The sequence below is a fragment of the Halichoerus grypus genome, chromosome 8, assembly GCF_964656455.1.
Source record: "Halichoerus grypus chromosome 8, mHalGry1.hap1.1, whole genome shotgun sequence".
Classification (NCBI taxonomy): domain Eukaryota; kingdom Metazoa; phylum Chordata; class Mammalia; order Carnivora; family Phocidae; genus Halichoerus; species Halichoerus grypus.
This window is the reverse complement of record NC_135719.1, coordinates 150793065-150816007: the sequence shown is the minus strand read 5'-3', so window position 1 is coordinate 150816007 and position 22943 is coordinate 150793065. Positions and strand designations below refer to the sequence as shown.

The window sequence follows — 22943 nt, the reverse complement described above, 5'->3', positions numbered from 1 at the left end:
GGGTGTCCGCACTAAGACACCAACCGATCCACTGTACACAGTGTGCAGGGCGCGCTCACCTTAGCTGACGGGCTGCCAGGGGAACCCCGATGCCATGGGCCAGCTGCATGCTGGGTGTGGGGGCACCCAGGGCAAGGCCTGGGGGGCAGCAGGCAGAGGGCACCAGGTCCGAATCCCAGCTGGTCAGGGGCAGCTGGGGAGGGCGTGGGCAAGGGCTGGCCTGGGCGCCAGCGCCCAGCTTGACCCCAGGCCCAGCCTGCGTCAGTGCCCCCTGCCTGGTGGTGCTCCCCTCCTTGATGATGAGCAATGGTATTGTCTTCACTCACTGACCACAGACCTTTCGCCTTTCATCTGACTCATGTTGTTTCCGGAAACTTCTCTGGTGAGCAGTGGGGTTGCCGAGTGCTAGTGACCAGACCAGATACCTGTGTGTGAGACCTTTACTCGCCCACCACCTGCTCCCTCACACGCACACACTCTGGGCCTCGCTCCTCCCTCGTTCATGCGGCTCACGGCTGCCTTCCCGGCTCCCTGGACAGGGCCTGTGCCTGGGTAGTCCCCTTCCTGTTCCTCAAGGAACCATGGGAGACAGACGGCCGTGTGCGTGGACGAGCACCATGCCAGCTGAGGAGCCCGGCCAGGTCACCTGACATTTCAGCACCCACACGTAAACCAACCTACTGGACCGTTCGACCAGATGCCCTCCAGCTTCCTGCCCTGACAGACGCTCCTGGTCAGGTGCAGGGCCGGACCCCTCCCCAGCCCACCCCACTCTCCTGGTACTGCTGGTGACACCCTGGGCGCACCCCTCAGGAGAGGCCAAACAGCGGGGGGACGTGGACTCAGAATGGGGTAGCTGGGAGTTCTGGGCTGCTGTGGTCTGCAGTGGGTCTAGAAGGGGTGCAGGAAGCCTCCTGACCCCGGGAGGGATGTTGCAGGGGAGGGCCTTGGGGCAGCCCATGTGCAGGCCCTCCTGAGTGGTGCCCAGGGAGTGAGGAGCGCTGGCATGGGATGCACCCCAACATGGCACGGAGCACTTAGGCTCCCCAGGCCACCTCGGAAGCAGGGCTCCCGAGGACAGCTCACTGTGAAGAGGTCACTTCACCCTCTGTCTTCAATGTTTTCGGGGCTGGCCACCGTACCTGCCCAGAGAGCTGCTGGGGACACTGAGTCGTGTATGTCCCTGGCCTAAGCTGACCTGACACGAGGGTGTGCTCAAAGTCAGTTAGACGCTGGTCTTGGGGTCCTGCGCAGATGCCAAGTTCATTCCTGACAAAGGGCCATGTGTTCCCAGGGGCGGCCCCTGGAGGTGCGGTGCGTGGACACCAGGGGGCAGCACTGCGCAGCGGTGGGGGGGCGGCCCCTCCCCGCGGCCCCTCCCCAGTCCCAATCTTGGGGAGGAAGCTTCCCGGGGCCTACGGACAGGGCAGGCGGAGCCCAGCCACCTCCCAGGCTGGCCGGCTGAGCCCAAAGCCCCCTGGGCCCAGAGCTGGGTCTGAGAAGAGGAATGGCGAGCGGCCTTGAGCCCTGGTGACAGCATTATTGGCAGGGACATCAGCCCCCTGCCCGGCTGGTGAGACGCCGCAGGGGCAGGGGTGAAGCTCAAGACTGGGCTCCTGGAGGGGGTGGAGGCCACAGGGCAGAGACTGAGCTCCCGGGCAGGGCAGCGTGGCGGCGGCCGCGCGAGCCGTGGCCGCAGGAAGCCCTCCCAGGATGCGTCCAGCAGGCCTCCGCACGCCCACCGCCGGCCGCCGCATCAGACTCCCCCTGCACACGTCCTTCGGGGCAGGGCCTCCTCGTGCACTAGAACCAGTCCGAGGGTAACAGGTGTTGGTGTTGGCGTCCGCGCCCCTCCACGGTGCTGGCGGGAACGGAGAGGGAAACAGCCTGGCGGTTCCGCAGTCAGCCCTGCCCCAGCAGCACCCCTCCCGCGCCACCCGGGGCTGAAAGCACGCGGCCACAGGGATGGCCGACACTCGCTAAGGCCGGAGGCTGCAGACAGGCCAAACTGCGGTCTACCCCACGGTGGGACACAGGCGGCAAGCGGGACGGACGGAGAACACCGCTGAGTGACAGGAGCAGACCCGAGAGGCCACAGTGGGTAGGATTCCATTTCTGTGAAATGCGCAGAACTGGGATCATGATCGCTCCTGACTGGCCTGGAGAGGAGCAGCCCCGCCCCGTCTGCCCTTCCGCCCCTGGATGTGGCCCGGGGTGGGCAGCCTGCATCCAGATCACCCAGGGGGCCTCCTGTTAAAGCAGGGATGGGACCCAGCCCCGCGCTTTCTGAGTCAGAGAATTTGCATCTATAACAGGTTCCCAAGAGGTCCTTATTCAAGTCCACACACTGAGAACCTCTGGTCTCAGCCCAGTGCCATCGGAATGGCACATATCCAATTCTGGCCAGTGAGAGGTGGGCCGGGGATTCAGTCTGCCTCCTGGAGGAAAGGCTCTCCCTTTCCCTGGACCTGCTGTGAGGCCAGGTGCAAGGTCCGGAGCTGCGGCAGCCGCTCTGAGACTGTGGGCAAAGCCATCGAAGCAGAAAGCCAGCACAAAGGGGAGGGCCTTTGTGTCCTGCAGCTGCTCATCCCACTGCTTGGCCTCGTCAGGGCTAGTGACGCTCCCCTGTAGTCCGGCACTGCTCCTGTTCCCCGGGGCCTGCTCCACTCGGAAGGCGGGGCAGCCGTGCCCCCAACCCTGCCTCCTCCGGCTCTCCCACACTGGCACCCCCCGCTGTGTCCCCGGTGTCCACTGCTGCCTCTCCCTACTGTCACCCCCACGTTGGCTCACACAGCTGCCCGGGATGCCTCCTTGCACACCGCAGGCCCCGCTGAGTCTCCTCCCACCACCGCCTGCAACCCTGCTGTCCTTTGAGGTCACAGCTTACACGCTTTTGTGCAACCCTCCAGACTATTCCTAAACATTTACTTGTCTACGTGGGCACCTGTGGAAACTATGTGGAATTATTTTGCTTTTATCCAACTTTTTATTTCAGAATAATTTCCAATTTATAGAAAAGTGGTACACTCAGTGCAAAAACACTCTGGATTCTCTCTCTCTTTCCACAGATTCCCCGATTGTCCGCATTTTAGGGCATTTGCCGTATTATTCACTCTCTGTTCCGTACAACAATTTATTCCTGCACCATCTGAGAATAAGTTGCAGACACGATGCCTGTTGCCCTTAACACCTGAGAGAGAATTTTCAGAGCCACGGGACTCTCTCCTGCATAACTGTGGTGCAACCTTAAAGATCGGGAAATCGCCACTGATCTAACACGCACACTGTCTCGGTGACATCCTCTGGGGTCTCTGCAGAGTCTCCTGTGTTTTCTGCATGTCTGCTGGACCACCTTGGAGGGACGCCCCGTCCTCCCGGTCACATGCTGCGGCTCCCATGGAGTCCGGCACTGGGGTAAGACGGCACCTGCCAACACCCTCTCAGCGGGGGAGCTGGTGAGCACTTCGCACTCGTTAGTTAGTAAGCAGTTTGTGGGGAGAGAGCGTGAGAGTCTTCGACGAGGCTGGCGTTTCCTTCCGTCTTGGGGGGTACGCTCTTACATCTGGACTGCTGGTTTGCTCGAGGGAATACTGTCCGTAACCTTCAGTCGGTTCCTGCGTCCTTCTGACGCGTCCTTACCTTCTGGTACAGGATGCTGAGTTCACTCAGCTCAGCCTTTTCTCCAAGGAGACCCGGCTCCTCGCTGCCGAGAGTGGTGAGAGCAAGAGCCGGGTGCCGGGGACGCCCACTGGGGCCGGCAGCGTGGTTTGCAGAGCCGGACGGTATGGGCAGGCCTCCACAAACACACGCACACACGTCCGTACCTCTCTACGTCTGCGTGTGTGAAACTGAGTGTGCTCTGCGACTTCCAGCTGCAGCCCAACACCGGGCCCGCCCGGCCTGGCGTCTTCCTCTCCTCGCACCCCTTTCCCCCGATGAGAACACAGCGCCCTTTGGCATGCACTTGGGATTTACCAGAGGCTGGTCCCCATGGAGGGAAGGGGAAGGACGGAAAAGGGAGCTGAGTGTCAAGCCCCGAAGGGTCTGAGATTTCACCCTGCTTGCAAGTGACGGGGACGCCTCCCTGTCAGGGTTGCCGCCCGAAGACCTGGGACACGGGAGCCCGTCACTCACGGCGCAGCGGGTCCGTTTCACGCCGCAACCCTCGGGCCCACGTGGGTGCAGTGCACACAGGGCGGGATCCTGCATCTGGGAAACACCAACCTTCCCAGGGCACTGGTGGCAAGCCTGCCCATCCTGGCCCAGACGGAGGCGTCATCGGGATCCTGGACAGCAAATCCGTCCTCCACCTTGAGGGAGAGATGCTGCTCTCTGTTCTCCCTGGTGATCTGCTCACTGCATCCCTGGAAAGAGCTGCAAGGCCTCTGCTCGGGAGACACACAACGCAGGGGCCCAGAGGCCTGTCCTCCATGCAGGTCTGCGCTGTTTCGTTGTCATGGATAATTACACACTCCCGGTGCTTCTGCCAGTCGCTCTTCCTAATCGGCGTGGCTCGCAGGCTGGGCACCGCGGTGGCGGGGGGTGGCTCGGGCCAGGGTCCTGCCCGACAGCCCAGAGCTCCACGCCAGGCTTTCCTGCATTCAGGTCAGTTTCTGAACTGACTGCAGCTCCTGGCTTTCGGGCAGGCATGGCGCCCGCAGCTGAAAATGGAACTTCACTCAGCCAGCCATCCTTCAACCCCGCAGAGCTCTGTTCCAGGTGCTGGGGAAACAGCAGACGGCACCTGTCCCCGTGGGGAGCAGCCACACGCCCGGGCTTCACACCCAACACGGCCCCTCACTCTCCAGACCTCCAGCTGGTGGCCCGCATCACACATCCACGGGATATGATTGAGGTTCCGAGGCCGGGTCGCTGGCCCACGAGGCCCACGAGGTCTGTACAGGATTGGAGGTGGATATGAGCAAAAGAGGGCTGTCGGGAGGATCCTAAGGTCTTTGGCCGAGCCGCGAGTGGCTGATTGGACCGGTGATAGAAACGGGACACTCTGGGTAGAGCGAAGACTTCCGTTTCAGATGTGTTAGTTTGCCAGCGTCCAGGAGACACGGAGGAAAGTGAGACAGGAGGGGTGGGTCTGGCGGACACCGCCGGCCGTCTGTAGGTCAGACGTGCAGCATGGATCAGGCAGGTGGCTGGAGCCTCCTCGGCTGGAGCGGGGGTCCCGCACGCTCAAGCAGGTGCCGGACTCCATTCCTGCCGCTGTCGGTTGTCAGACGGAGGCCCCCACTTCCTGTGGCTGCCGGCCTGCCAGGGGGCGCTGCTCTCTGCCCAGCGGAGTGCCCACACACCTTCTCACGCGGCCCCTGCCTCCTCAAAACCAGCGTGGGAGGCGCCCCCGTCCTTGTCTTGCTTGGGCCTCTGTGGCTTCCCCTTCTGCTGCCAGCCTCTTTTAAGGGCTCACGTGACCAGGTCAGGCCGTCCCAGAAATCTGGGTATGCAGGTCACCCTGCCATGTAACAACACGGCCACAGACGGGCATCTTGCCACGGCCACGGTCACAGGTTCTGGGTTGGTGCAGGGAGTCCTGGGGAGCCACTGGTGGAATCCTGTCTGCCACAGCGGTGCGTGAACATACTGGGAGACCGCACCGTCGGGCATCGTAAACTCTGTGCTGTGGGGTAGACGGTGCTTCATCAGGGGCTGGGCGAGGCGGCCCAGGGAGTGGGTGTAGACAGAAGTGGTTTGAGGTCCAGGCCCTGGGGCACCCCAACATCTGGAGGGGGGAGAAGAGGGGGACCCAGCGAGGGGGCCCTAGGGGAGGGGCTTGAGAAGGTGCAGAGGCAGGGGGGTCCCCAGGCCTCGAGGGAATCAGACGGGTCCCCCAGCGGCTGATGCAGACGGTGAGGGTGCGTGGAAATAGCTAGCAGCTACCACGTAAGGAAACCGAGGGCTCCTTCAACAAAATCACATCCAGCCCTCCAAGGGCGCCCACCTACAGGGCTCACCCTTGGAGGTCTTGCGTGGGAAAGCAAGCCCCCTGTGTGTGGGGGGGTGGCCAGAGGGGACCCCGAGGGCGCCCCCTCAGCCATGCACCCAGGTCTGTGGCATCTGTGAGTTCAGGGACCGTGGTGCCCGTGTGCACCCCAAAGCTATGCTGGGGGGATGGACCACCATGGGCAGATCTGGGGTTCCAGCCCATGCCCTTCTGCCTGCCCCTGAGGCCTGGACCCACACAGAGGGGAGGGTCCCCCTGCTCAGCTGGGGCTGGTGCACCAAAGGCAGATGCCTGGCCCTGGCAGACCGTTTCTCGGGGCACCGAGAGGGTCTGGGCTATTCACCTGGGCGGGGACACAGAAGCTAGGGAGCTGGGGGGGGCTCTGTACAGGAGGGGACAACATGGTCCCTGGACAGAGACCAGGCAGCGGATCAGTGCAGGCAGACGCCAGACGCGGGCTGGGAGTGCCAGGAGGAGGCCGGACTCCCTGCCCCCCAGACCTGCCCCACCTTCCCGTCCAGCCCCAGGGAGCTGGGAGGGTTTGTGTTCCTGCAGCAGATCCGATGCAGCCGATGTGAGGTGAGGTTGCTTTCACCCTTCACGGGGCAGCAACTCTGTGAGTGACCGCTGCTCTTTTTTTTTTTTTTTTTTTTAAGATTTTATTTATTTATTTGAGAGAGAGAGAATGAGAGACAGAGAGCATGAGAGGGAGGAGGGTCAGAGGGAGAAGCAGACTCCCTGCCGAGCAGGGAGCCCGATGCGGGACTCGATCCTGGGACTCCAGGATCATGACCTGAGCCGAAGGCAGTCGCTTAACCAACTGAGCCACCCAGGCGCCCCAGTGACCGCTGCTCTTAATACAAATACCGAATGACAGAAAGGAAAGCATCTCTTAACGTCATTCTGTTTTTTTGTAGACAACACAGAGTCCAATGAGGAACCTTCCAGGATTCTGGATACCTAAGGCTGTCTCATGGGAAAAGTTCACCAAACAAGGCACACAGGACGTTCACAACAATGTTCCTGATGTTCAAAGAAAGTCCACTTGTCAAAGTGTAATTCTAACTCTGGCCACATCCAAAGGACTGGGTGATGACACCAGATGGGTGAGGTCATAAACCCTCTGACCTATTTTCTTTGGCAGCAAACGTGTCCCCTGCCCAGTGGGACCCCCTCCAAGAGCGGACAGGAGATCCCAGGAAGGGTGGTGGGGTCTCAGGGCTGGGTCCGGCGAGGGTCCCCGCCAGCAGGTGGGCCTGGAGCATCTCTGGGACAGGCCTCCTGGCCACGGCCTCGGAGTCTCCTCTGTGCCTGGGCCTGTCACCACCCCAGCACCCCACCTCTACCCGCGAGACTGGGGCAGACAGGTGGACCCGCAGGGCGTGGTCCCAGGCGAGCCCAGGTGTCACAGAGCGCGGCAGGGCAGGCGGGGGCTGGGGGGGCCCCCCTCCTCCTGCCTGGAGGTGGCTGAGCGCATGCTCCCCAAGGCTCTAGGAAGGGGCCCTGCTATGAGGCCACAGTGTGGTTTTCTTTATTACCGAAAAGACTGGACTCTTGGACCGGGTCATACACACGTGTGGTCAGTAATTCCAAGGGCCTGCGACAGACCGTGAGGCACCGCACATCGCCCGAGACTGGGGGCCTGGGGGCCGGCCTTCTGGGGACCCCGCCTTCGATGTCCTGATCAGCGTAGTTCTCGGAGCACAAACAGAGGATGCTCCCAGTGGGAACGTATTAAACAAAGGTGAACCCCCTGCACTCAGATCCAGTATGGACAGTCCTGGGGTCCCAGAAGTCTCTCTGGGCCTCCCCCCGCCCCACCATTCCCCTTCCACAGGACAGCTCCGCCTGCTTGGAGCTTTGCACCTGTGCAACCGGCGTGCGCTCTGGCACCTTCTTTCTCCGTGTGCACGCCTGCTCTTAGCCAGCAGCGTGCGTGCTTGCATATGCCCGGCTCATCCTCCCACTGGGGCACTTGGGCTGTTCTCACTTTGGGGCTATAATGGAGGGGCCCCTTTTTAAAAAGATTTTATTTATTTATTTGACAGAGAGCAAGAGAGCAGGAGCAGGGGCAGGGGTAGAGGGAGAAGCAGGCTCCCCACTGAGCAGACTCGATCCCAGGACCCCGAGATCATGACCTGAGCTGAAGGCAGACGCTTCACCGACTGAGCCCCGCAGTGTCCCATCCGTACAGATTTTAGAACCAACTTGTCAGTTTCCAGGAAACAAGTTAGGGTTTTGATTGGGATCGCACCGAATCTACAGGTAAGTTTGAGAGAACCGCTATCTTTACAACGGGAGTCTTCCAGTCGGGGACCTGGCATATTCCCCAGCTCAGTCCCTGACTTCTCTCCACGGTGGTTTGTGCTCCTCCGGGTACAGTCCGTGCATATTTGTAGCTAGATGCATCTGGTGCTGATGTTTTTGGCGCTTTGCAAATGGTATCATTAAAACATTTTTAAAAATTCTATACTGGCTTGTTACTTGTATATATAAATAGGATTATCTGATGGTCATGCCTAATTCTTCATTCATTTGACTCATTTATGTGGAGATTTGCTATGGATGGAATGGTGTCCCCCTCCAGTTCCTATGTTGCAGTCCTGGCCCCCAGTGGACTGTCTTTGGAGGCAGGGCTTTTAGGAGGTAATTATGATAGGTTGCAAGAGCTCCTAGGGTGGGCCCTGCTCCGAGGGGACGGCTGGCTTCAGAGCAGGACCGCTCTCTCTCATCCTCCCGCTCGCTCTGCACATCAGAACCTTCCCCATGGCCTTCCAAACTCCGGAACAGAGAGAAAACAAATCATGGTGGATCTAGGTCACCCATCTGTGGGTGACCGTCCATGCCGGCTAGGACAAGATTCTTTGGATTTTCTACATTCAGAAACTGATCTTCTGGGAATAATGATCCCAATTCCTTTTGAATCCTTGTAACTTCTACTTCTTTCCCTTGCCTGTTTGCCCCCCAGGCCCTCCCACACGATGCTGGGTAGAAATCTGCCCCTAATTCCTGATCACGGGAGGCAGCTTGCACGGTTTCACTATGGCACTGCACACTACAGGGTTTCCTGTAGGTTTTTTGTAAGTACACCTCCCTTAGGTGAAGGGAGTCCCTTGTTGCGTAGCAAAAAAAAAAAATGAGCCTTCCCCAAGGAGGTCTGGTCTTTGCCCCTGGGCCCTGGGAGGGGATCCCCAACCCCCTGGGCTGTCCTGCCTGCCCGTGGGTGACTGTTGGCAGGGGGCCTTGGGCCATTTGGTGTGGAAGCCCCATGCGTGGGGGGGGTGGTGGGGGGGCCGCCTGGACCTCGTCCCTGCAGGACTTTCACAGTAACAAGCCACGACGGCGAGTGTGAGTTGTCGTGAGCCTTTGTAGTGAATTATTGAACCGAGGGTGGTCTTGGTGGCCCCAAACTTGCAGTGGGTGTCAGAGGTGAGGGGGGTGCTGTGGGCTTGCACTTGTATATTCAGTTTGCTCAGTATTTTACCATGAACGGGGGTTGAATGTTACCAGGGATACTTCTCCACCTGTTGAGATTTCCAACTATTTCTTCATTTTGTTAATGTCATGAATTACTTGGTTTGGTTTGGAGTGTTAACCTTCTGTTTCCTGGAACAACCCTAACTTGGTTGTGCTTTATCTTCTTTTCTGTGTATTGTGGGACTTTGAGTTGCTACTATTGTTTGGAAGTTTCAAGTGTGGCTGTGAGAGCAATCAGCCTGCGATTCTTCCTTCTGGCCTCCTTTCTGGGTTTTATCGTTGGGGTTATGCTGGCCCTTTGGTTGAGAAGAGTTCGATGCTATTTCCTCCATTTGAGTCATTTTAACACATTCCCGTTCACCTTGTCACTAATTCTCATGAATAAAATGATTGCTGTTTTTAAAAGTCTGAAAACTCCAATATCAGGATCACCCATGAGTCTATTATCTGTATGTTTTTTTCCCCACTTTTTGGTCTTGTGTCCGGTATGCCTGTTAATTTTTCATTTTATGGTGGACATTTTGGGTGAAAAAGAGTGACAGCTCTGGAAGACAGACTTACTGCAGAGAATATTTTTTATTTCTGCCAGTCTGACAGCTGGAACACACACGGCTCTTCTTCCCGGCTGAAGGCCCTTCTACCAGGGAAGGCCATTTTCTCTCTTTTGCTTTGAACTGTGTTAATATCCCTTGCCCAGTTTCTATTGGTTTGCTCATCTTGCTTTCATTTGCAGGGTATCCGTGTGTTAAGGAATTTAATCCGTGTGGCATATGGCTAGGAACAAAAGTCCCCCAGCTTTTTCCCACTGTCACACGAACATTTACATCTGTGCGAGTCACAGCCCATCATGTGTGCCACCCCCAGCACTGCAGGAACCCAGGTGGACTTTCTACTTCTCCCCCTCCACTCCCCACATCTGATCTTAGCAGTCATGCTCTCCAAGCCCCACTCAGGACCTGCCCCTGTCTGCCCAGCGTCCAGTGTCCAGTGGTCTCCATCCCCCACCCCTGCCACGTCACCTTCCCCAGATCCCAGGGCTCCTCCTCTCCAGCCTAGTCCCTTGCCTTTGGCGTCTGCACAGGGAGCCCACCTCACCTGGGCCTCTCCCAACACCACTTACCCCTTGGGTTGGTGCATAGCCCCAGCACATGGCACAACAGAGCAGAGAGGCTTCTACTTGCTTAGGACTGCTGCCCCGGCCTGCACTCAAGCAATGTTGCTTGAATTAATGGAGTCAGGATTCTGTATTCTACTTAAGACCTTTGGAGAAATTATTTTCTAAGAAACCTCCCCTGCTTTGGACTTTTATGGTTTCATTTCTTGCATGTAAACCTGGGAAGTCCCTGTACTGACCCCAGGCTGTCCAGGGAGCTTCTGCCCCCGCCTCCTCTCCCCTCCAGCCCACTGTTCTGATTCCCCTTCCTGACGTCCCTCCCCTCCCCTCCCCCTGCTCTCACTTCCACCCCCCCTTCTCTTCCTAACATCCCTCTCCCCTCCCCTTCCTTACCCCCTCCGTTCCCTCCCCTCCAGCCCACCGCTCTCCCACCCTCACTCCCCTTCCTAACGTCCCTCTCCCTTCCTCCCCCTCCCTTCCATCCCGTCCCCTCCCCTCCAGCTCACCGCTCTGACTGCCCCCCCTTCCCTTCCCAATCCTCTCCCGCCAAGCCACGCCCCGCCCCGCTAGCCCTGCGCAGGCGCGCTGGGGCCGCGCGCGGAGACCTGGGAGCGGGCGGAGGCGGGGTGGCCAGGGCGCGGGCCCCAACGGCCAACGCGGCCGCGCGGGAACTCGCGCGCCAGGCCCCGCCCGCGGTTTGAACCGGAGGCCCCGCCCCCGCGTTCGGCCAATCGGCGGGCGGGAGGGCCGGCGCCATGGCGACCCTTTGTGGGCGCGGAGCCGCCCGGCCCCGCCCCGCCCCGCGCGGCCCCGCCCCTCCCTCGGCGGCGGCGCGGGCGCAGACGGCGGTGGCGGCCAGGTGAGCGTCCCGGCGCGGGCGGCGGGCTTTGTGCGGCAGAGGCGGGCCGCCCTGGGCGCCCCGGGGGTCGGGGGGCGCGGCGGGGTGGGGGGAGGAGGCGCGGCGGAGGAGGGGGCGCGACGCGGGGCGGCCGGCCGGCCAACCGGCCGGCCTGGCGGGTCTTCCGGCGCCCGGGGACTCCCGGTCGTGCGGCCACAGCCCGGACTTCGGCTGTCCGGCTCTGTCTGAAGCTCAGAGCCGTGGGTGGCCCCGGGCTGGAAGCGCGCTGCGGGCTCCCTGGAAGGGGAAGCGCGCCAGCCGGGGCCGTGGGCTGCGGCGCGGCCCCCCAGGAAGCCCCTCCGCCTCCCCACCTGGGCCCGGGTCGGCGCCGCCTGCCGAGCCCCGCGTCCGGCCGGCCGGTGTTTCCAGCGCCGACCAGAGGGCCCCGCACTGCCCTCCGCGCCCTCCGCGCCCTCCCCCCTCCGCGGGGACCTGTGGTGCCCGGGCTCCCGTCCTGCTCTGCATTCCTGACACTGAGTGCGCGGTGCGTTCTAAGTCCTTGAGCGAAGCTGGGTTTTGCTGGTACTAGAACGCCTTCCACAATGGGGGGGCACCATTCTCTGGAACCCTGGAGGGCCGCACAGTCTCTGCTGCGGGCTGCAGGCCTCTGAGTGTTCACTTTGGCTCCTTTTCCTTTGTTTCTGGGTTTTAATTGCTTTGAAAAGGAACGTTAAGGATTGAAAAGGAACGTTAAGGATATTTTGCAATGGTTTCCGTCCCCCGTACTCGAGTGGACCCAACTTCTCTTTAAGCTGGCTAGGGAATATCGGGGAGCAAATGATGACAGCCTTGGGTGGTCTCCCGCCCTGCCTGCCTCCTGTGCAGTCCAGCTGAAGCTGCCCAGTGCAGTGGAGATGGACATCGGGGAGGGCAGTGGGGAGTGAGGACAGGAGAATTCCCAGACCTGACTGGTAAACCATCTTCAATGGGCTCCTTGTGCCCTGCTGCCCTGCCACTCAGGTGTGGGAGGGAGCCGTGCTGTCACTAGGAAAAGTATCAGAACCTCTCTTCCAGAAATCCGAGGCAAGCTTAACTCCACATTTTCAAAAGCTTACTGTCTGCAAAACAGGATTACCAGGAAAAGAGCTTACCAGGTAATAGTTTGCTGGGAGATGCTCTGGTCCCAATGGAGGGTTTCCCAACTCTGTTTCCTCTTCTGGTGACCCTTGCGTTGCATGCACAGGACAGCAGGACTGAGTTAACTGTTTTTTAAAAGAAGAGAAAAAATGCCTGCTTACAAAATTAAGTTTAATGTCTTATACACTTTCTGCACATAACTTTATTTTCAAATTTTGCCATGTTTTACAGCTGAAGTTGAAATTCAGAATGAAGTCAGTTATGACCTTTTTCTAGAAAGAATGGCAGGTTTTATGTTGGAAAGAGGGCTAGGAAGTTTTTTTCAGCTTCCTAAGGGAACATGTTTCCAGGCAGAGAAAGTTTGTGTATTTCATTCCAAGTAACAAAAGTACCTGAAATGCACTTTTTAGTAATAGCTTAAGGAAAATTTCAAGACAGTGAAGATGAACCCCCACAGCTGGACTCCAAAGCAGCCCTTCTCAAGACTTTGGCACACTTGCTCTGTCTTCCCGTTTTCCTTTGATGGGGTATTTCAGAGACAGTCTGATCATGTGACAGAAACTGAGAGTTCACGTGGATTTGCCTGAAAAACCTGAGTGTCACGAGCGTGCTTGGTGGTGGCTGAGGTCGTGGTGACAGGTCAGGTCAGAGCCGAGTCTGTCTCCTGCTCTCCAAGCTCTTCTGCTCGGAGTCTGGGGATTGCTGGCCACCGGATGTGAGAGCAGCTGCAGGAGAGGGAGAGGCCACTCGCCGTGAACCGTGGGGAGTCTGCCAGGCCGGGGTCCCCTTTGTCTTGGGGGTGCCCTGATGGAACCGGCGCAGTGCCCCTCCCTGGCTCCACCCACCACAGGGGACCCTCAGTCTTTCTGTCTTCTCCAGTTTTCTCTGTTTGGTCAGCCCTTGGTCTGGAGGCTATTGTGCTCTGACCAAGAGCTGAGCACTAATGGCCTGTTTGTCCACTGACTTTGGAGGGTTTTGAGCGAAACACTGTTAACCCTGAGGGGTTGATGGGACTTAACTCAGTAAGACCTTCCGGCCATCTGTGGAGTGGATGGAGGTGCGTAATACCGAACGCTTTTTTGTTCAGAACTGAATGGTGAGTCAGGCTCTGCAGTTACGACAGCCTGGGAAGTGTGGGGTCTTGTGTGCTGTGCTCGAAGGGTCAAGCGCCCCAGACCACCATCCTGGGCTGCCCATGTGCTTGGGGGAATGTGTGCCCACCCCTGCTGCCTTCAGAACCGTACTCTGTGCTGACTTGGTCCCAAGCACAAATGTCTGAGGAGGGTGATCCTCACTGGCCACCTTCAGCCTGGCGCATCACCCTGACACGGCTCTGGTGACGGCACCTGGGCTCGCGTGATTGGATGCGCTGACCTTGAGCTACTCCGTCTCAAGTCCTAAGTCTGCCAGCATTTTCTTGTACTGAGTGCAACAAAAATTAACAGTTGCTCAGGGTTTGGGACATTTGAAGGGAATAATTAGAATGGCTTTGAACATACTTGTCCTGGCATGCGGAATGAGATCCAAGCACTTAGTGATGCAGGGGAGGCAATATCTAAAATGGTTTAGATTTAAACTAATGTGGTGGCCTCCCCCGCCATCAACTTGTTTATGTATTTTCTTTATAATCAAGGTATCATTTATTTCATACAATGCAATGAGCAGTTACTAGTGGTGCAGTTCAGGGAATCTGACAAATACCATGCTCCTGTCTAGATGGGGTGAATTTCCATCATCCTGGGGAGTTCTTGACTGACCCTACTCCTCCACTGGTAACCATTCTGCTATTTTACAACTTAGGTTAGCTTTACCTCTTCTAGAAGTTCATACAAATGGAATCATATGGTATCTATTTCTTTGTTTCTGCTTTGTAATTAGGCATAGTATCTGAGGTTTGCCTATGTTGCACAGATCGGTGTGGATTTGCTGGGTAGTGTTCCATTGTCATACACACCCCAGCTTACCCATTTGACTTGCTTATTTTGAATCTGAAAATAATGTTTACATCCAGGGTGGTGAAACAGGTTAATGGCAGGGGCCTGGAAGATGGAGCTGGGATAATGGCTACAGTGGAGGGGAACTTACCAGCAAATGTGAAAAAATCCCTACGGAAAAGCCTGGTGCAGGGCGAATTGATGGCGCCTTCCTAGAGAGCAGCCTGATGGTGTGTATCACGTGCCTTATAAATGCTCCTGCTTTGCCCTAGTAGAACCTCTGCAGAGCCAAGTACTGCCAATATCAGAACCTAGAGTCAGAACCCAGCATCACTAACTGGGGAGATCGTGAGTGGTGTAAAGGCAGGGAATAAGGCTCAGTTCCTTGTGTGTTTATACCTGAGGGTCACCGCCAGGCTGTCGGAAGTGATGGTCAGCTTTTGCGTGTGGTGGAAAGTGTGATAAGCAAGAAAAGCAGAGCTCGTAGTGAGCTCTCATGCACAGAGAAGAGCCTGCTTAGGGAGATGCTAGGAAGAACCCGCGTCCTAACTGGTTCTCTGAGGGGTCGGCCACGGTGATTTTTGTCTTGTACTTTCTGATGCTCTTCCCAGTATGTACAGTAAGCTGCGGAAACCAATGAAGGCACCTGTGGGAGAAGAGCAAAGGCTGTTTACTGGAAGCACCTGCAGCCAGGGAGTGGGCCACCTCCTGGCTTGCGGACAGACACTTGGGGACAGGCAGGGGAGTGGCAGCGCTGCTGGCTGGAATCGGCTTCCAGGGCCCCTGATGGGGGCTGCAGGCTGGGGAGGCGAGCAGCCCTTGTGGTTTCGTGGGCAGCACGTTTGGATTTTTCTAGGAAGTGGGGACAAATATTAGGGCAGCCGTCGGTTATTGATGAAGCCCTGGGCCCTTGGGGTGACTGTTACAGACGTCATCGGCATCCTGGGTTGTCATGGAGATACAAGTCTTGACTTCCTGGTCTGTGTTAATCTTAAAAGTGAAAGTCAGTTATTTTACTAGCGAAAATGGATTTATTTGGGTGAAAAATTAGTAAAGAACACCTAATTTAGAATGGCCTCATGAGGCCGGCAGGAGCAGCGCTGCCGCCCCCCACTCACTGACCACAGCGGACCCAACAGGAAGACACGCCCCTTGCCCATGGATACTATGTTACCTTCCCAGCAGGACGAGGGAAGGTTTCCTCCTCCCCTGGCAACAGCCCAGCCAATGAGAGACCGTCATGGCCCAGCCAATGGGAGACTGTCACGGCCCAGCCAATGGGAGACAGTCCCGGCTCAGCCAATGACAGGTGGTCCAGCCCAGCCAATAAGAGACTGCCCCAGCCCAGCCAATGAGAAACCTCTATGAGCTCTCAGGTTACTCCAACGGAGTTTCCGTTTACAACAGCCCCACTCCCCGCCCCCCAGAAAAGCGCCTCCTGTGCGATGTTCTCGGGTGTTTCCGTAGCTTGCGTGTGCTGCATTGAAACTCTGTTATTCCCAGATAAATCCGTCTTTTGCTGGTGAAATAACTGGTAGGTTTATTTCTAAGGTTAACAGGACGTGCACGCTCCGGCGAAACCATAGGCAAATCCAACGAAGGCGAGTAAGGAGGGAGCTGGAGGAAACCAAGTCCCTTGGAGAAAAGCAGGAGCTCGGGGTGGTGAGGGTTTCCCACTGGCTGAGTTGCGGTGTCGGTTTCCCGTGGGAGATGCAGTGTGCGTATTTCCGGGGGGGAGGCTGTCATTGCCATGAGTGGTACTGGCTCCCCGTTCTACCTTCTCCATTTTAGTGAGGCTTGCCTTTATTAATTTTCCTGGCTGGTTGCTGCAGGTTAGGGGTTGGCGTCCTGGATGGACTAGCTGGTACCCTGTGTATATTCATTCTTTCAAAGCAAATACTAACAGGGCCCTCCCCAGGCTTTTCCTGATGTGACGTGTTCCTAGTGCTGTCCCGGGCTGTTGTTAACCGGAGCAGCTGTGGCAGGCCCTGAGTTCAGCCTTGGTGCGGGAGGCTCCCGCTGCACTGACCACGCACAAGCTCATGTCTTGGGCTTTCTGAGGACCCCTCGAGGAAAGGGAGATGGGGCCCCAGGGAGTTGGGTGCTTGGCGTGGCGTCTTGAGCTGTGTGAGCTGTGGGTCTCTCGCTGCTCCCAGCGGCCCTGGTGTTGCTAACCGACCTCGCTATGCAGGACTCGCAGAAAGGGTGGCTCTGAGTCATTCTCTTGGTAACTTGGGCTTCGTTATGTTATTTGAGTGAGTTTCGTTGGGCTCTAAATTAAATCGGTTGTCATACAGAGTTGGGATTTTAGATTTGGTTGAAAAGAGATACTAAAAGACAAGTAAAGTGACTTGCCACAGAGGAACCCTGAAGACTTGATTTTTTTCCCCAACACAGTGTATCTTGTAGTTTGACAATTTCATATTAATTCTTAATATACTCATCAATTTTAAGCAAGTGATTTTTACACAAATATTGACAGAAAAAAGCTTCTGTAAAAGTTGAATTTGCAGCCACAACAAAACTCTTGAATCCTTTGCTATCAGTAGTGAGTGAAATCTTTTTCATGTGTTTTGGTGGTAAACCTGTTTATTCATTTGTTTAAAAATAGTCGATAAGTCAGTGTGTGGCCGGTGTTCTGGTAGAAATGGCAGTGGTTTCAGGCTTCAGAGTTGGTAAGTCACACCTGTTTGCTGCTCTGGGGAAAGTAGTCTGGGAGGGGAATAAGCTACAGTCACTTAGCGTTTTAAAGCTTTTAGTTTGAAATGACTACAGATGCGCAGGCTGCTGTAAGGAAATGACGTGGAGCTATGGTGCTGACATTGAAGTGGACATGCAGACACACGTGTCTTCCGTGTGACCACAGAGCTGAGTGATGCTGTGTGCACGCACGTGGTTCTGTGCGGTCAGAGCACATGCATAGCTTCATGGACCCACTACACCCACTTCCTATCTAGGTCATGTTAGAATGTTCTGGAAATGTATGCCATATGCAACCACTTGAGATGGGCTTTCTTGCTCCGCATAATTCCCCTAAGACCCCTCCAGGTGTGGGTGTCTCTGGGGCACACTGCCCTCCTGAGTGGCAGTGTGTGACTGATGCCCCGAGTGTGTCAGACGCTCCCTGGTGCTGGACTTTGTTTCCACTGGGTCATTATGTGGGTAGAGCTGCTAGGAACATTCTTGTGCAGGTTTTGGCATGAATGTTGGCTTTCATTTCTTTGGGATAAATGCCCCCAAGGTCACTTAATTTTAAAAATTTCTTAAAATGTTAAACGTATAGGGGTGAGATCTATGACATCGAAAGGAAACCCCAGGGACAGGGGTCCTTTTTCTTTCTGTCTAACGGTGGGGCTGGCAGGAGTGAGTCCTCAGAGGGGCTTCTGGCGGGGGTGCAGAGCTTCGGGGGCCTGAGTGCAGACAGCACAGGCACCGCCCCGCCCCTGCCTGGTTCTCTGGGGGCCCCCGGGCACACCAAGGTAATGGGCCGGCAGCAGTCACACACAGCCACGGGATTGATTTTTCTAAAAAAAAAACAAAAAAAAATCTAAAAATTTGCAAATTTAAAAGACTAATTCTCTTTATGAATAAATCAAATTAATTACTTGAAATAAGGGGCGCCTGGGTGGCTCAGAAGCATCTGCCTTCTGCTCAGGTCATGGTCCCAGGACCCTGGGATCAAGTCCCCACATCGGGCAGGTGGGGAGCCTGCTTTTCCCTCCCCCTCTGTTGCTCCCCCTGCTTGGGCTCTCTCTCTCTCAAATAAATAAAATCTTTTTTAAAAAGTTACTTGAAATAAAAATATTTAGCTACTTTATGAACTTGAGGGAGAAACTTGATGCATTATGGCTTACCTTTGTCCTAGAAAGGGTAGACCTCACACGCTGCTGTGGTATGCCCTGGGAGTCGGCTCCGGAGCCCTCCTGGTGCCTGGCCAGGTGCTGCAGGTACCAGGCTGGGGCCCCAGACCCTTCCTGCTCTGCTTTTTAATTCTCCAGAGATCTCTCAACCTAGAATCAGTTCAAAAGAACAGTTTGCTCCTATTTTGGCTTCTGAGAGCAGACATCTAGTGAGCCTGCTGTGGTACATGAGACCGGTGCCACCCCAGAGCCTCCAGGTGCATCCTAACCTGCCCCAAGGTGTCTGGTCCTCCAGGTTGGAATGGCGGCTGGCCTCGGAGTCCCCACCTGTGCCCAGTGAGGCGGAGTCCAAGCTGTACCTTGGAGGAGGGGGGGACACAGTTGTCTAGGGAATCAGCCCAAGTGTCGTTCTTCCCCCGCCCTCCCCAGCTGAATGTGCTGCCACGACCCTGGGCTGTGAAGGCTTTGGCCCTCTGGACCCAAGGGGCACATTTCGGCAGGGCTGTGGCAGGAAAGCCCTGAGGGGATAGCGGCTGCCCATGGCGGGGACCCCTGGTCGTCAGCTTGGGCACAGGCTAGGGGGCGGCAGGCAGGCCAGCACCTGTCCCGCTTCCTCCATGCTCTCCTCCCTTGTAGGCACCAATGCCCAGAATTTGGGTGTAGGGTTTCAGCCTTGCTCTGTACAAGTGTATTTCCTGTATTGGTAGTCCATTTGTCTTTTCTGATGGAGATGGGGGCGGGGAGTGCTTTAGAGCTCTGTTATGTGTCAGAGCCCTCCCTCCCAGAAGCTGGGGCTCCATGTGCCCCCGGGACCCCAGCAGTGGCGTTACCGCAGCCAGGCCCCCTCCTACACCCGCCCTTGACAGTTGCAGACTGAGGCTCGGGGCAGGGTGTGCTGGGGACTCTGGAATGTGCTCAATGGCATCCTCCTTGCTCTCCACAGGGCACGATGTTTGCACGAGGCTTAAAGAGGAAGAGCGCCGAGGACGGGGAGGACGTGGAAGGCGGCCCAGCAGGTGCGCAGGCCATGCCTTCCTACAGCGTGCAGCGCCAGTCACTCTTGGACATGTCCCTGGTCAAGCTGCAGCTGTGCCACATGCTGGTTGAGCCCAACCTCTGCCGCTCGGTCCTCATAGCCAACACGGTCCGGCAGATCCAGGAAGAGATGACCCAGGACGGGGCCTGGCGCGCGGTGGTGCCCCAGGCGGCAGGGCGGGCGCCACTGGACCGCCTCGTCTCCACTGACATCCTGTGCCGCTCGGTGCGGGAGCCGGAGGGGGAGCGCCCTGCCCCTGGCGCGGGAGATGGCCACGCGCCAGACCTGGTTCCGGGACTTGCCGCGGTCCCGTCTGCACAGGCCCTGAGGAGCCCGCAGAGCGGCCTCTGGGAAGTGGACAGCTCTCGAGAAAACAGAGGAGGCTTTCAGAAGTCCCTGGATCAGATATTTGAAACGCTGGAGAATAAGACGTCTGGTTCTGTGGAAGAGCTGTTTGCAGACGTGGACAGCTCCTACTACGACCTGGACGCGGTGCTCACGGGGATGGTGGGCAGCACCCAGTCGGGCCATGGCAGCGGGCTCCAGGCCTTCTCCTCCGTGACCGCGCCGCCTCCCAGTTCCAGCTGCAGGTCGGATCTGGGTGAGCTGGACCACGCGGTGGAGATCCTGGTGGAGACTTGAGAGGGCAGCTGTGCCCTGATGGGACACGTCGCGGATTGATTCATAAGGCATCCGGAGTGCTTGGCCTGTGATGCTCGCTGCCCTGCGTCTGCGGGCTCAGCGCCTGGTTTGTCTGTGATGAGGAGAACGTTCCAGAACAGCATCCAGTTGCTCTCTCCCATTTCTCCCCAAGGGGGCTAGGCGGTTTTCCTTCGGGCTGGTCATCTGGGCCAGTCTGACATCCCGCTGGGTTGGGCGCTCGTCCCCTCTGTCCTGCTGCAGCTCTCTGGAGGGCTCGAGTTGCCAGCTCTGTATCCCGCCTGGTTTAACTTTAGATAGGTGAATTTTTTTAAATTAAGTTTTACATGTTTTGGGCAATATTTTGTCTTAAGATATATTTTTTAAACTTTTTATACTTTTATCTTTTTAGATTTTTTCAGCTATTTTCTTAAAAGTATATTTTTTCTATAAACATTTTCTGCTGCTACATTAGAAACTTATAACCTAAACAGTTGCAGTTGGTGTATTTCTTTTTTTAAGGTTTAAGTAAGGACTTTTTTTACATGAAGCTTCACTCCATGTAGCATACCTAGGTCATGAATTTTCACTTGACGTTGTATGAACCTTCTCCTGTCCTCCGTGATGATTAGAGCACCTTGCACAGCCCCACCTTTTATTCTTGAGTGTCATTACCGGATCTGCTGTGCCAGCCCTGTCTTCGTTAGAGTTACGTGGGGATTTCAGAAGGTTTTATTTATGCCTATTTATATGTGTATGTTGGAGGCGAGGGTCAGATCCTGTCACTCGGTCAGATTGTGGGCACCCCAGGTGTCTCAGGCGGTGCCTTCAGAGGATCTGACTCTCGGGGCCCCTCTTGTGTGGTTTTCCCAGCGCGATGGGCCTCTCCCCGGAAGATGTTGCCCCCCCAGCGTGCCTCACCACTGTAGAGGGCCTCCGACTGGTATGGACATTAATCAAGGGAAACCTCACTAAAATGGAGTGGGGAGGCCTGAAGAGGGGGCTCTCACTCCGTCCCACGGGACATCAAGGATTGTCAATCACAGACCCAGCAGAAGAATCCTCAACAGGAAAGAGTCAATTGCAGGCCCCACAGGAAAAGGTGCACATTGCATCTCCCACCAGAAACTGCCGGCCCCAGAACCTCAGCCAGAGACAAGCCCTCATCACCCAGGACTCCCACTTCTCTCCAGTGCACTTCCGTTCCAAACAGCCCTTCCAGCTTCCTCCTTTCTCCATAAATAATGTTCCTCTCATTTGTTTGTTGCGTATGGTTCTGCCGTAGCAGGTTGCAATTCTGTTATTCCTGAATAAACCCATTTTACTGGTAAAAAGGTCAACACTAGCCTAGCTGCTGGACGCACATTTGCTGGGCTGGTGTGCACGGAGGCCACCGCGTGCCAGGCGTGTGTGGGAAGGGCGCTGGACTGGAGAGTGCCCACGCTTGCTGTGGTGCTGGGACAGAACTGTGAGGAGAAGTCTAGAAGTAAATCTGGACACTCGTGATTGTATGACTTCTCAGTCCTGAGGGTGGTTGACAGCGGGGTTGGCGGAACAGTGCCGCGGAAGTGAGCTTTGGGGTATCCTGCGTGCTCCCTGTGACCCTGCCCTGGACACTGGGAACACCCACACCTTTTTGATTTTTTTACTGGTTTACAAGTAAGCCTACACTCCTGTGCCCCACCCCTGCCCATCTCTTGCTTCTCGCGCTTTTTCTTCTTTACCCAGCCTTTAGCCCAAACAGTCTGTTTTCTTTCCTGCATAAGACCTTTCTTTAATATCAGCCATGTACCATTGCTTTATTAAAAATTACCCAGCAAACAAAATGGAAATGTGTTCATTATCAGCTACAACATAATCCTCGAGTGGCTTATCTGTTTCACTTGGATGTGTTAAATTGGCACTTCGCCAACCACACAGCCTTCGACGTTCAGCGCCCGCTTCTGCCCCAGTTGTGGGGCTGGGGGGAGGGGCCAGCAGCAGGCTGAGACTTCCACGGACGGCTTCCTTCAGATTCTGAACGTACCTTTTCCTCGTGGAAAATAGTCTCTGTGTCTTAATAAACAATAACCCTGAAGCAGTGTGAAAAATCAGTAAAAGGACACCTCATTTAGAATGGCCTCAGGAGGCCGGCAGGAGCAGCGCTGCCGCCCCCCACTCACTGACCACAGCGGACCCAACAGGAAGACACGCCCCTTGCCCATGGATACTATGTTACCTTCCCAGCAGGACGAGGGAAGGTTTCCTCCGGCCCTGGCAACAGCCCAGCCAATGAGAGACTGTCACGGCCCAGCCAATGGGAGACAGTCCCGGCTCAGCCAATGACAGGTGGTCCAGCCCAGCCAATAAGAGACTGCCCCAGCCCAGCCAATGAGAAACCTCTATGAGCTCTCAGGTTACTCCAACGGAGTTTCCGTTTACAACAGCCCCACTCCCCGCCCCCCAGAAAAGCGCCTCCTGTGCGATGTTCTCGGGTGTTTCCGTAGCTTGCGTGTGCTGCATTGAAACTCTGTTATTCCCAGATAAATCCGTCTTTTGCTGGTGAAATAACTGGCAGTTTTATTTTCAAGGTTAACAAGTACCTTGTGTCTTTATATGATTTCTTTAAAAATTACATTTTCAGGCTCAGTGGCTGCGGCGCCCGCTTGCCCTGTCCGAGGTGGAGCCGTTCGGAGAACCGGTGCGCTCAGGACGGCCGGCCGAGCAGGGCCTCCGGCTTGGGGGTCCCCACCTCGCTGGCACAGCTGCTCCTGCCGGCCGCCCTTCCTCTCCCCCTTTGCTCTCCTGTTGTCTCCCAGCTGTCCGCTCCCACTCCAGGGGCTCCCTCCCGTGGGCCGCCTCGCGCCCGCCTGCTGGCCTGGCTGCCCTGGGCGGGGCCAGCTCTGCAGGCCCTCTGTCGTCCCAGCCAGGCTGGCTGGTGGGCGCCTGACCGCAGATGGCCCTGGAAACGTGAGC

General features: G+C 56.6%; 1 protein-coding gene across 3 annotated transcripts; it reads left to right on the top strand.

Moving 5' to 3' along the window:
* Positions 1-11350: 11350 nt before the first annotated feature.
* CDCA4 (cell division cycle associated 4) lies at positions 11351-21814 on the top strand. 3 transcript variants are annotated; one of them, XM_036113675.2, is made up of 2 exons: positions 11351-11403; positions 19257-21814. In XM_036113675.2, the coding sequence occupies exon 2, from the start codon at positions 19263-19265 to the stop codon at positions 19989-19991; it is 729 nt and encodes a 242-aa protein (XP_035969568.1). In that variant the 5' UTR covers positions 11351-11403; positions 19257-19262; the 3' UTR covers positions 19992-21814. The 3 variants fall into 3 exon arrangements, with proteins under 3 accessions (XP_035969568.1, XP_035969577.1, XP_077910429.1); XM_036113684.2 differs by lacking the exon at positions 11351-11403 and adding an exon at positions 11554-11926; XM_078054303.1 differs by lacking the exon at positions 11351-11403 and adding an exon at positions 11964-12536.
* The last annotated feature ends 1129 nt before the right edge of the window (positions 21815-22943 follow it).

Bases quoted from the DNA above. Each gene is read 5' to 3' on its own strand.
- CDCA4 (XM_036113675.2), top strand. From the start codon at position 19,263: ATGTTTGCACGAGGCTTAAAGAGGAAGAGCGCCGAGGACGGGGAGGAC.